Raw genomic sequence first — 13,423 nt, 5'->3', positions numbered from 1 at the left:
GTTAAGATCTAGAACATTTATTTTTTCAAATATCCTTTGAGACACACAGACTATGAAACTTCAACTCTTTTTGTGCAATTAGTCTTAGATGAATTATAAACTTTTAAATTAAAATGGCAGGCTTGTTTTTATAAGTCATAATCGATTAGGGACAACTGGAAGCAATTTCAAGGGGGGGGTGCTCTACAATGAAAGATTTGCCAAGGGTTTGAATGAAGGTGCAAATCAAAATGTAACATTTTTGATGCTATTTGATACATAAAACACACCAAAATGAATGGGCACTGAATGAAGTGGTGGAAGTGTTTAAGTTAATTTTATGTCATAGTTCTTCTTGAAAGTGATTGTGATATTTAAATGTTGCCCTGTCCAGAGATAATACTGTTCTGTGGCCCTTGCAAAATTTGGCTCTATGTAATTTCGGTCTTAAATGCCTACATAAGAAATTGCTCTTTCCTATTTGGCTTTTGGTAGGTTTTTGCTTGTTTTGGAGCCCTTTTCAAGCTTTTCGACTTCACATATCTGCAAACGTCATGTGAAAAGAAAATAAGCCTCCCATCTGAATGTTCTTAGTGGGAATTCAGTCGCTGTTTGTAACGCTTGTGTGCCTATTCTTCATGTAAACGTCTCGTGTTTTTTTTTCCCAGGTGATGTTATCTGCTGTCTTGGGTGTGCACTTTGTTAATAATTGCTTATAACATTCATAGAAAGAAGACGTTGTTCTTACAACTGGGGTGAATTGAGTCATTCTTCTGAATTATTTAGGCTTTTATCATTCTGAATTTTCAGGCTTGTTAGAAGGTAAAGAAAAAGTTTCAGAGCATATCGGTTTTCAGTAATAAAGAGAACATCATTAAGCCTTACACACTGTTCTTTTCAGTCTGGTGGACTGTCATTATGGTCAGAAGAACCTTTTCAAAAATGAGCAGGAATGCAGGGGTCAGGTTTCAGGTATGCAAATATTGATGTTTTAAACAGAAATTGTATTTATATGATGGAAGGATGAAGCTTGTTAACTTCTCATCATGCTGTATTAAAATGGCCAAAGCTAAACTCCCTGAAAGAGTAAATACTGATGAGGGTATAGACTCCAAGTTAACTAGGATCCTGCAGCTTTCTATTCTTGTTCTTTTCTGATGATGTCTGTGTTTGGTTTTGCTTGGTAACTCTTTAGATCATCTAGTTTTCTATACGGTTTTACTTAGTCTCTGCTAACTTATGTAAGAACAACCCAGGAGTTACCTTACAGCACATCTTGACATATTTTCCTGAATGTCTCGTTGAGTTTGAGAGGACAGCATAATTTTAACACTAAAATCGTTTGAATTTAAAGCGCTTTATGAGCAGCATTCAGTGTAACACGGAATGTTGCTACTAGATTTAAACTGAACTTTTCCAGAGGAATGTATAACTTTTTTTGCCTTACTTAAGGTTTCCTAATTTTTCTCTAGATGATCTCAATACGACACATCAGCACTGTGTTCTGGCTGGCTTTTCACCTCGATTCAGCTCCACTCACAGAGTGGCAGATGTAAGTATAAATGTGGGTAACTCTTTAGTCATTTGTAAAGCTAATATTCTGATACCGTAAATGTAGCATCATGTTGTCTTACCCAGAACTGTGTTTGCAGTTATGCTCATGTTTCAGGCTATTTGTTTATTATTGGACTGATGTATGGTTGCTTCTACATCAGTAATTTACCTGAACTCACAGTCACACATGTAAGATATGATTTAGGAATGTGCTCTACCACATCTCATGGATTGCTAAAGTGTAGAGACAGCTGCATTTTTGACTGAAATTAGTTGTTGGTTTTTTTTTTTTTTTTTGATACGTTCATCTCCCAGTCCTAGATGAAAAGGCAGTATTAATGATGAGAGAAAAATACTCAAGGCACATGTCAGCAGTGCCCACTGGCTAAAATGGCCTTTAGGAGGTCAGAAAAACTAAGATGAGTCATGAGTATGCTTTAAATGGGATCTTTCTGTGCATCCAGGGATGGAAGAACTAGAAAACTGATACAGAGCTCCTTCACTGAGTCATTCTGGGATAACCAGACTTCAGCCTGACACACTCAAGTGTTAAGATGCTTTTATTTACTAGACTTCTATTCTTTATTCTTGTCCATGGCGTTATCATTAGTTTTATGTAGTATTTGAATGGGAAAGCATATAGGAACATAAAAATAGACTGTAGGCTAAGATGATATTTTAAAAAAATTATGGCTTTCTTTTGTCAGCAAGGCAAAAAGTACCACTACTGAAGCAAGAGAAATACATGTAAATGTATACTTTTTTTCCTGGCCTCCTAGTTGGTGCAATAATGGAAGTGAAGCGATAGCACCAGACATGGACACAAACATACATTGTAGTGGTAGTAAAAAAAAAAATAAAAAAATCCATTATTTGCCAAACAAAACTATACTCTGCTCACTCGAACTGGACTTTGGCATAAGCAATATTACACTGTGCATTTTAAAAACCAATGGTTCTGTATTTTACCTCTCTTTTACTTTGAGTCCTCTGACCTACTGCTCCTGTCTCTGTGTTACTCTTGCAGGAAAATACACATTTATTTTCACTGTGAAAAACTTCTCTATTAAGCGATTATGCTTTGTTTTGGTAAACTGTTGTGACCTCAACCTGTATAGTATGAAAATATTTGTTTAAAAAGAATATGAGACCGGTGAGGTCCTTATTGAAGATGATTCCCGGGAATCTAACTGAAGGTACAGATAATTAATTGAAAATAATTAGAAGATGTAGTTATCTTCCTTTTTTTTTTAATTTTTTTTTTTTACATATTTCCTTGTAATTTTTGAAAGAAACTCAGTGAAAACAAAACAAAAGCAACAGAAGTGCAGATCTGTTTTGTTCATATTATCTACAACTTCTAAGCAAACAGCACTCTTGAGTGGATGTGGGATTCCATTTAAGTGTTACTGGGAGCCTACAACTACATATACAACTATGCGTATACAACTGATTATTAAATATCCTCAAAAACTGCCAGGAAGCAATGGAAAGTATGGCCGTAATTGTAAAGTAAATTTAAAGGTAATCCTGTTCTTTCTCCTTTCAAATTATGGTTTACTTACTTGTTATGTTTGGTGGATTAGACTTTTGCATAATCTACACAAACAGCTACATAAACAAACTAGAAGACATTAAGATTTTGTGTAAAAGATCATAAAGTTACAGAAATACATCCTTTCTGCTCCTTCTATTATTTCAGAAGCAAGTAGTATATTTGAGAAATATGTATGCTTTGATGCGACTAAGTATCCATTTTTATTATATCTTTATAGTGTTCAAGAGGAACATTGGAATACATATTTGGACAATGTGAACTGGCGCTCCAGAACTTACAAACTGATTCTAATTCAAGGGCTTTATCTTTGAAATCACTGGAAACTGCAGTTGTAAAACAAGTGGAAGAAATACATAATGAGGTGAGATCATCTGCACTGAAAGTACAGCTGGATTCTGACAGGTGCAGTCTTGTGGTGTGTGTTCAGCAGCTCACAAGGCATTGCACTGTGAAGTTTAAGTGTTTTTTATTCCCTATTTACTTGTTTACAGTGATTGGGATAAACTCAGATCTTATCATTGCATTCCCATGAAGTTTTCATTTTTTCTTTCCCAAGATCCTTCCTGGGAGAGGCAGAGTAGTTTCAGTAACATCGGTTTCATTGTGCCAAATCTGCCAAATCACAGGGTGGTGGACAAACCAAACTACTCTAGTCCTCCTGAAACAAGAGGGGGGAAAATGGAAGGAAAGCACACACAAAATTTTTCAGTTGTTTGTCAGGTGTTAAGATAGTTGCCAGTCTTTTTCCAGAATGCCAGGTGTGAGACAATTGCGAATATGTTCTTAAAAGCATATTATGAAGAAAATGTAGTGCAAATAATCATGAAGAACGTACTTCATTCAGCAGATTGTTTTGCGCTATAAAATATGCAGTTGTAACAATGCACTTACATAGAATTTCATTGAAGCTGGCACAGTGCTTTGTGGTTTGAAGTAGAGATCTGGAGTTTTAGGAAACACAGATTTAAAAATGTCTGTTTTGGGCTATTGTGGAAATGGTAATTTTTTTGTGGTATAACAATAGGCAGTATCATGAAGAATGTAACTTTGCTTTTACTGTTAGTGGATAGTCAAGGAAATGATACAGTGGACCGGGTGGACTTACAGTGGTGACATTTCCAAAAATGGTTAGTTAATTGCTTTTTTTTATTATTTTATTTTTTATAAGAGTTAAAGAAAATGCAAGTCAAGGCTGTGTATTAGGAGTGTAAAGTGACATTGTTTAGCTGCTCTGGAAAGTTGCCTTTCTACCTGAAAAAAAAAGCTTTCAGCTGTTCCTAACAAAAGTGATGATGACCATCTCTCTTTAAAAACAACTATAGTAAGCAGCTAATACAAATTTCTGAACCACATTTTGCTTAAATATAAGTCACAGCATTTGTATACTTACACATTTCGAAGGAACTAATCTGTATTGCTACTAAGACAAGTACAATCAACATTATATTGGAACATTTGTAGTACCAAAGTAATTTACACTAAAATTAGAATTTTTCTAAGTGTTTTAAATTGCTATCTGCTGAGGAATATAATATTTTGTGTTGCTAGAAAACTTCACAGAACACATTTTTATTTGTATTGTGCTCAAAGTTGGTAAAAATGAGTATAGTGATGGCAAAAGCTTTGCCCCCTTGACTTCCAGCAAGACAGCTCCTAGAGCAATTTAAAGAAGTCTGATACATGCAGGGCTTTACAAAACATTAATCAGGCTCAGTCCATAAAACTATACACATATGTGGTTTGCACAGCTAGGGCCACATGCACAGCTGGTGTAAATTTGCACGGGTCCTTCAACATCAAAGACCTGTGCCATTTACATCAGGTGAGAGACTAGCCCCTGGTGTTTGCAGTCACCTGAATAATTTTGCTATGTGACATACAGGGATGTTTCCTGTTACGCATATGGGATATACTGTAACAGAAATCATTGTTTAACTTGTACATATTGTGCACTTAGTCTTAGTAGACACATTGAATCTATATTTCATTTGAAAAGAGAATACCCAGTCACCTCTTTTTTTTCTTCACAAGGTCACCTCCTCACTTAAAGCATAAATTCCGTATGTTCAAGTGCTATTTAAATTTCCCTTTTTTAGTGCACAAGTAGACAAAGTTACCATTTGTTTACCACTGTGGTAAATACACATTTCTTTTTCAAACATCATTGAAGTAAAAACACACAGATCTGTGAGGCTGATGCAGTTTTTTTGTTGTTATTGTTTTGCCTGTGAAAGCTTCCTGCTTTCTTTTACTCACTGTATGATAAATCTTCGTATTTTCAGGCACATAATACGGGTTCTAGGTTTCAAATTTTCTCAAGCATATGAAGAACAAGAACATGTTTTCTTTCTTTAAAGAATTAAACTGTTCAACTACTGATGAAAATGTCTTCCATTCAATAACTGTGGTCAGGATTCCATCTCTCTTTTTTTTTTCCTCCTTTGTTATTATTTTAAATAAGAAAAATGAAACTGCACTAAGTAAAGCGAATTATAGAATTAATGAAGGACTGTCACCCAATTTTGCCTGTGTATTTCTGTTTTGGTATACAGTTTATATACCTCCAGACCGGAGATTATGGGCTTGAAAATGAGTGTTTCTGTTCCTCTGTAGAGGAGGTGGTATGGTTGTATTCCACTTCCAAAAGTCATAATTGAAGCTCTTTGCATGTTTTAAGTCAGATAACTAGATGCATCCTCAGTAGCTGCTTCATCTTCCTGAAATGCTGTGGGTTTTCTTCCCCTTTTGCTGACAACTCCAAAGTAGTCATCAGAGATCATTAACTGGAGCAGAACCATCACAGTGCCATCAGCTGATCCACAACTAGGCTAAAATTAAGTACTTGAGTGCAGATTCACAGTCTGTGCTGAAATTAACTGCTCTGCCAAATGAGGTCTGGATGAGTTATCCGTGTCTGCTCGAGGGAAAAAGCCTAAGAGCAGGTCTGAAAGAATGAGGTATGATTCTATGCCTTCACTTTTGTATTCCTGGGCAGGAAAATTGACTTGCTGTGTTGGTTAAGTGGTTTAGAACTGAAGATCTGAAGCATCAGTGGAGACTTTCTCCACTTTTGTCGTGGGCAGAGAAACCCATAAAAGAATTTGGTGAGCATCTGGGGGCTCTCTTTCCCAGAGTTCATTTGTCGGAGACCTCTCTTGGATGTCGTGACAGAGGCCTTCCTGTGGAAGAAGCAAGATTTTAGTTAGGAGGTTTTCAGCATCACTTCGACTTAACCTTGTTGTTGTGGCCTCCCTCATTAAAACAGCCTTCGGAGGAATATCTGAATTCAGGTACATAATTCAGCATGTACCTGAATTATGAGGTACATGCTGTTTGTTAGATGTGCGAGTCATTTCACTCCAGTACGTACTTTGTAGTTACAAGCTTCAGGCTTGAAGTCTGAACACTATTTCAGTGGCAGGGTGTCCTAGGAGCACTGTGGCAGGGTGAACAGAAGTAATGACCTGGACAGCTGTGAAGTACAGCGTCCTAACAACAATGCACACATGGTGTTAGATTAAATGAAATTATCCCTTTAAGCAATCAGATTGCTGTTTGTCCAGGATCATTTGTCCTGAAATAAATGACCTTGTATAGTTCATTGAATGCGAACCTCTGCCCCTACTGAATCACACTTCGCTTTCCAAAATTTGTACAGCTACTGGCTAGGCCTCAAGTAGACCTGCAGGGACCTAGGAAAGCCCACTGGCAAACAAACACTTTTTAAAATAATAGAACACTGCTGACTAAATGATGTAAATGCTCGCATGCGTAAAAATAAAATCTGCAGAGATGACCTATTCTTTGGGTGTCCAAGAACAGTTGTTTACCTTGCTCAGAGGAGTGCAAAATCTGACAGGAGTTCCCCTACGTGAGGAAGCTTCGAGGCCTCCTTACTCGCCACCACCAAATGAACAGTCACAAGTTCTCTGTGAAGTAAAGCTTCAGAGGAACGTCTTTAGGATCTGGGCTTTGTGTTTAAAATGTAGCAGGCTTCAAAGTAAAGTTTGAAAAAGTAGGATTTTGTTCTTATCGGGGTTTTGGCTCAGCCCTAATCAACAAATCCTGATGACCACGATTAAAATTTGAGACTGAATTGGTTGCTCTGTTGCTCGTGAAGTACAGTCACTCTTGCCTACAGCAAATCTATTTTTATAGTAGCAGCAGTTAAAATTATCATGGTTTAACATTTCTACGTCTACAGGGATGTAGAAAAGCCTAGGCTAGCTAAGTTGGAGGTGGTAGATGTTGAAGGTATGCGGTGGTAGATGCTGGGGTCAGGGCTGAGGAAAGGTGGTGGTGTCTGCGGCCCAAGGAAGGCCGACATGTTTTAGCACATCACAGTGAGCTGACAGCATGGTTGGTGGCTGGCTAGTACAGAAGAGCAAAAATATAGATCACCTACATCTGTGGCATTTAATAACTAATACTTTTAAATAATTGACCAAGGAGCACTGCGTCACAAAATGTCAAATGCTGCCGTTGGCCTTTTACTACCCAGTATTGACTATAACCTAAAATTGGCTTTTAATCATTGCTAAAGGACGACTTGAAAATCTGTTGAGGTTAGACATATAGGGCCCAATTCTGAACTTTCTTGCACGTTTAAGTCACAAATGAAAAATGAATTAGGAGACAGTTTTCCTAAAATGTGCAGCATGTATTTTATTTACATGTTAATATGATTAAGGTTTGTCCTGTTCAGTCATGTAAACTGCTAGCTGATCTGAACTCAAGTTAACTCTAATATATGGGAGTCTCCAAACTAAAACTCTTTGACAAAATCCATGTCAAGAACAGTTGACCTGAGACTTTTGTCATGGAAGATGAATGTCGTGTATCTTGAGTTCCAGTAAGGGTAGAATTGAGCTTTTGTCTCTTCCACATGTACTGTTGTGGTGGTTTTTTTTTTTCCTGGTATAGCTCTAATTCGTATAAGGAGGTGGAAGGAGGCAAGCCAATAGGGGATGCCTTCCTCCTGCAGGAGATTAGTGACTATAGTTCAATGAAAGAATTTAAAAATTAATGTTAATTTAGTGTTAGTGTTAATTTTAAAATATCAAACAAACAGCATAATTGGAATCTCTGGAAATTTTTAGCAGAAGTATTTGTGCTTACTAGTGTCTAAAGCAAGGATAGTGACAGAGAAATTGTCACCCATGCATCAAGATGACTTGTTTTCAGAATCAACCCTTGCCTGGTCAGAAGTACCAGCTCAGAGCAGTCCCTTGTCAAGGTGCTTGATGGCCAAGTTTGTGGGTGAAATGCTATTTTTTCCCTTCTTCTATTAAGTCAGTTTAGAGCTAAACTTTTAGGCATTGTCAGATGAATATGGACCTGAGTTTGAGAGCCCTGCCTAGATTTTTTACCTACATTGTTGTCCCTATCATTGAACAGCCACATGTTGCCATTTGGTACCCTGACCTCTGATGCGATCAGTTACAATCCTTCAGAAAATTAACTGTCCTACTGCTAACCCTTATCTCTTGTATATGCTGAAAGGGATCAAGATATGTTTAAAATTTGGTCAGGATGCCAGACTTTACTTAGACTGAAATTACGTAGATTAATGTCACAAATCAGTATGATTAGTTAAAAATCAGATTGACTGAAATAGATTGTTATCTTGATGAATGATATTGTAACTTTCATTTTCATTTTTTTAAAATATTTTTTCTTTAGTTAATGACCTCATGTGATCTATTTCCTGAAACATATTTGTAAGATATTATGTGTTACCATCCATTCATTGGAAGAGACCAGAAAATACGAAGAAGAAAAAAGCAGTGAATACTCCAAGCTCTAGTTGAACTGTTGATGTGTTCAGCTATCCCCAAATGGTGTATAACGATTTTTAGGGAAGCATAACTTGATACTTCATACCTTGTTTATACAGTAGAAGAAGCGAACTCTACTTCAGCTTTCTTTTAGGAAGGTTGTATGTCATTGAACTTGTATGCTAAAAAGCCACTATGCTTACAGTATTTTTTTGAAAATATTTCTAAGATTTATGTCTGCCAATTAATCGTGTTGTTGTATTTTACTAAGAGTTGATCTAATGTTCTTTTTATACATTTCACATTTAAGTATCTTTTATTGCAGTCGTTAATGTGTATTGACCAAACATTTAATGTTAGCTGAAACGCTTTCAGATTTCCATAGCCTTGCAGGAAAAAAAGAGTTAGATGACAGCTTTGGGCAGTTTTCTTTATTCTTTCACCTTGGCAGGTTCTCTTTGTTTGCAACATCAGTGTCAAGTAGGGATAAACAAAATCTTTGAGGTAGCAAGTAATTATTAAAGTAGCTTTGAACTTGGTGTGAAATGTAACTACCGCGACAAAAATAAATACATAATTCTAAAGACCAGAACTGTGGATTGCCATTAAAGAAAAAGGCTCAGCAGGAATTAGGATAAATGAAATTATTTTGCTTAATGAATATTTGATGAGTTATATATATATTTATTATACATTAAAAGCTAATATTTATCATGTGTTTAAACCTGAAGGGCCACCCATATATGATTAGAAAAAAAAAAAAAACACCCCAAAACTAGCAAAGTATTACAGTATTTTCTGCTTCATATTCTAAATAAAAGTATAACCATGTTCCTGATTAAATTTTTATTGCTTCGTTAGGATAATGTTTTCTTTGTTAAACACAGTTGCCACACAAGCCTAGTCCTAGAAGAACAACTGGGACATGTTACTACATATGCCCTGAAAAGCCGAAACCTGCTTTTTAGCCTTACTTTCCCCGCAGAACCCCACGCGCATATCATTGGCAAGTTTTTGCTGTAAGTGCAGTTCCAGTAGAGGGAGCACAAGCCTGGCCACAGCTGAGCACTGAGACTCAGTCAATCCTAAGGTTTTTGGTAGTTTGTTTGGTAACCAGATTATTTGGTTAACTACGAGAAACTATATTTCATTATAAAGCTATGCGCTTGTTCCATAGCAATTGGCTAGGCTGTGTTCTAGCACAGTTTATTTACTGAAAGTTTCTTCTATCCTTCTTATGATTCAATAAAAATAACAACTGGGTGTAAAGGTACGTTTAGAAATAAATACTCCAGTAACCTTCTCCTTTGCTGGGGCTGTTTAGGTATATCTGGATTCATGTACTATCCCATTCCTGCCCAGATAATAATAATAATAATAATAATAAAACAGATAATAAGAACAGATGAGTCATGCAACCGTGTGTTTTTCTCTTGCAGGTTGAATTTGAGTGGCTCAGGCAGTTTTGGTTTCAAGGCAAGCGGTATTTGAAGTGCACTGATTGGTGGCTTAAACCAATGGCTAAATTGGAAGAATATTGGAGAAAAATGGAGACTATGGTAAGTACTGGTTTTATAGTCTGAAGCTTTTAGAGCTTAATTCTGAGAGCACTAACAGTTAGGTTTTTAATTGTACTGTAGCAACAGAATTTTTGCTTTATTCAGAACATCTGAAACGTAGAATCAGTGTAATCCTCCCACTGCCACCTCTTTGCTATTGGGGGAGAGAAATAAAAGAAATATGAGCAAAATGAGAACCAAAAAGCAAGAGGAGATTTCAGTTGTTTCCTGACTTCACTTGTTTTTAAAGTTTGACAGCGTCAGAAGGTGACAGGCAGATATTGCATCACACCAGTTAGTACCTGAAACTGTGCAATGCCACCTTGTCATGAAACACCAAGATAGACGGTGCACCCTTTGCCATCACAACAGTAATGAATGTATCTGGGTGAAGGTGACAGTAAAACCTGATGAACTGAAAGTACAGCTGTCTGCTGGTAGTGCACATGCACAATTATACGATGGCTACAACTAGCTAGAGGTGATTAGTTTCTTGAATCCTTATAGTTGTGGTAATTGCTGTATATTTGAAAGTACATCTGTTTCTTCCTTGGTAAGTGACTCAGTGACCACTGTTAGCCCTCTTGCTGTTGCTGTCTAGAGACTCAGCTAGGGGACTTTGCTAAGTGTATGACACACTTTCCAGCATGCCTGCTTCTAGGTCTGCATGCAGGAGGAACTACATTAGAAATGTGTCGTGCTGGTACCCTTCCATCTCCATCAGAAGCTGCTTCTGTGCCATTGCTGCTCACAGCGTAAGCTTCAACTTGTCCGTACATGTCTTGGAAAAGTTTGTAATGTGGCTGAGGACACTGAATATAATTTGTATTAGAGGTGTTTTTGAATTCCCAGAGGTATGATGACACAAGATTCTGTTACTGAGTTTTGAGGGAAATCTTGTTGCTCTCTAACCTGTTCACAAGAATTTGGAAGCTTTTCTGGCAACAGCTGGATTCAGGCCTGGAAAATGAGTGTGGAAAAGTGGAATTTTTATATGTGAAATCAGTTGCTGCAAGGAATCGGTGAACGTTAGACTTTCCTCCAAAAGAAGGGAAAAAGATTTATGATTTGTTTATTTTTGTTTTTGCCTCATTTTTGTGTTCTCATGTGCTCAAGCTCAACTGATCTTGAATGACCTTTATCATTTAAAAAAAATGATTTGGTTTGTTTTTCTTTCAAATGACAACTTACCCTCTTGTAACAGAGGCTTAGATGAAGTAGAGACAAGAATGTTTGATTGTTATTTTATATCCATTGTGTGTTGAGAACATGGAAAAACAGCAAACTCAGGAATTCTCAAGGGTTAGGTTTTCTGCAATTGGTGTGACATTGCCATGTGTCTCTAATTAGAAACATGGTGGCGTCAGTGTATCTCCTTTCAACAGGCCTCATGATGATATTTATCAGCAAAATGACGGTTGGGCCAAGACAGAAGCTGCTTCTAATTTAAATTTTAAAAATTGCTTTAATGTTTTATGACTTATAATGCATTAATCACAATTAATTTCAACTATTGAGGGAGACAGAAGAGAATGTTAATTGGGAATGTCTGTATTGTTGAGTCTCTTAGGTAAATGAGATGCTGACTGTATTTTGGACTTGGAGGTGGGGTGGGATATTTTGGTTTTAACCTACATTTTGTCCTTAGTGTTTCACAAACGGACAGTAGGGGGCAATGTTGAGCTGCAGTTTTAATGCAACAGCGAGCACTGACTTAATAAAAATACATAGAAATGCAGCATTAACATCAAGAATTATCCCTGTTGCTTCAAGTTAGCTGTAATCTCTAAGATTCCATAACACAGGAAATCAATTGTGGGTTAACAAATTCAACAGCAATTTAACATAAAAAGTGCAGTGTTTTGGTGCATGCTTAGCTTCCACAGCATTAAGTTAAATCAAAAAGGTATTTCTGAAGGTACCCAGTAGTCTACAGTCAGTGTTTTTCCTCCAAATTTATAACTTTAACTACATGATTCTTTAAAAAGTAAAAATAATAAAATAAAAACTTCACCTATATAATGTGGAAAAATGGTTAAATTATAAATACCTTAGCGGTTGTTGATCTTGTCTCGGCAGAGTATTATTGCTTAAAAAGAACTATTTTGTAAAGGAAAATAATGTATTTTTTGCTACACTTGTGTGTGAGTTGAACAACTCTTGACTTAAATTTTATGTGTGTGTTTCGAGTGATACAAAAGTCAGTCTGGGGTTCAATGTGTGCCTTTTTTTATTTTTTCCTTTGTTTGGCAATAGAGTTTTAAAGAAGTAAAAAAAAAAAAAAAAACCTTTTCCAAAATCTCTGATTCTGTTAATTGTACTTGTTCCAATATTGCAGCAAAGTACGATACCTCAGGAAGTTAAGGCCAGGGTCTACAAACCTTTGGGCTCTGTTTAATATTTTTGTACTTTGTGGCAAGCACATAATTTTATAATAATGTTTAGTCCTGGCATTTCTTTCCCTGCGGATAGTTTTACTTAGAGCTTGCTCTTGTGATGTAAATGTTAAACCTTTCATTTGAATGACATTCTGATAAAACATCACATTTCCCACAATATTACCTCATGAATTTATGAAGCACTAAATCTAAAGCAGTTTAACCAATCTTCTTCTCTTTTCCCACCCTCCCTTGGAAATACGAAGGCTATTCAAATTCTTGATTTTTTTTTTAAAAGTCATCCAAGATTAACACGTTATCATGTGCAACATCAGGATAAATGCTTGCTGAATTCAAAGGGAGAGTTACCATTTGAAAAAAAAGACTGTACAAGCTTTGCTTTCTGGGTAAAAAGAAGTCTGAAAAGCTGAAATCTCATGTGATATGAGGAAGTCTTGCTGAAGCTGTTCTGAGATTCAGTGGAGAGACAATTTGTCTCTCAGGGTCTGATATCACACAAACCTTGCAATCTGACATTTATTTTAGCTATGAAAATGTTTTAACGCCATGCCAAATCAGTAAGAACTGTAAAAGTCTTACAGTCTTTTATTTTGTTTT

At 36.5% G+C, this 13,423-nt stretch overlaps 1 protein-coding gene across 9 annotated transcripts in view; it reads left to right on the top strand.

Moving 5' to 3' along the window:
• Positions 1 to 13,423, top strand: part of FTO (FTO alpha-ketoglutarate dependent dioxygenase) — a 243,600-nt gene that overhangs the window by 64,276 nt on the left and 165,901 nt on the right. For 8 of the 9 annotated variants that reach the window (XM_048075341.2, XM_048075340.2, XM_048075345.2 and 5 more), the window contains 3 exons: positions 1,452 to 1,531; positions 3,309 to 3,452; positions 10,308 to 10,427. In XM_048075341.2, coding sequence (XP_047931298.1) covers positions 1,452 to 1,531; positions 3,309 to 3,452; positions 10,308 to 10,427 — 344 coding nt within the window. Of the gene's footprint in view, positions 1 to 1,451; positions 1,532 to 3,308; positions 3,453 to 10,307; positions 10,428 to 11,088; positions 13,419 to 13,423 lie in introns of those variants that run through there. The other variant, XM_048075348.2, reaches the window with a different exon arrangement.

The sequence above is a fragment of the Anser cygnoides genome, chromosome 12 (assembly GCF_040182565.1).
Source record: "Anser cygnoides isolate HZ-2024a breed goose chromosome 12, Taihu_goose_T2T_genome, whole genome shotgun sequence".
Classification (NCBI taxonomy): domain Eukaryota; kingdom Metazoa; phylum Chordata; class Aves; order Anseriformes; family Anatidae; genus Anser; species Anser cygnoides.
This window is presented reverse-complemented; position numbering and strand designations above follow the sequence as displayed.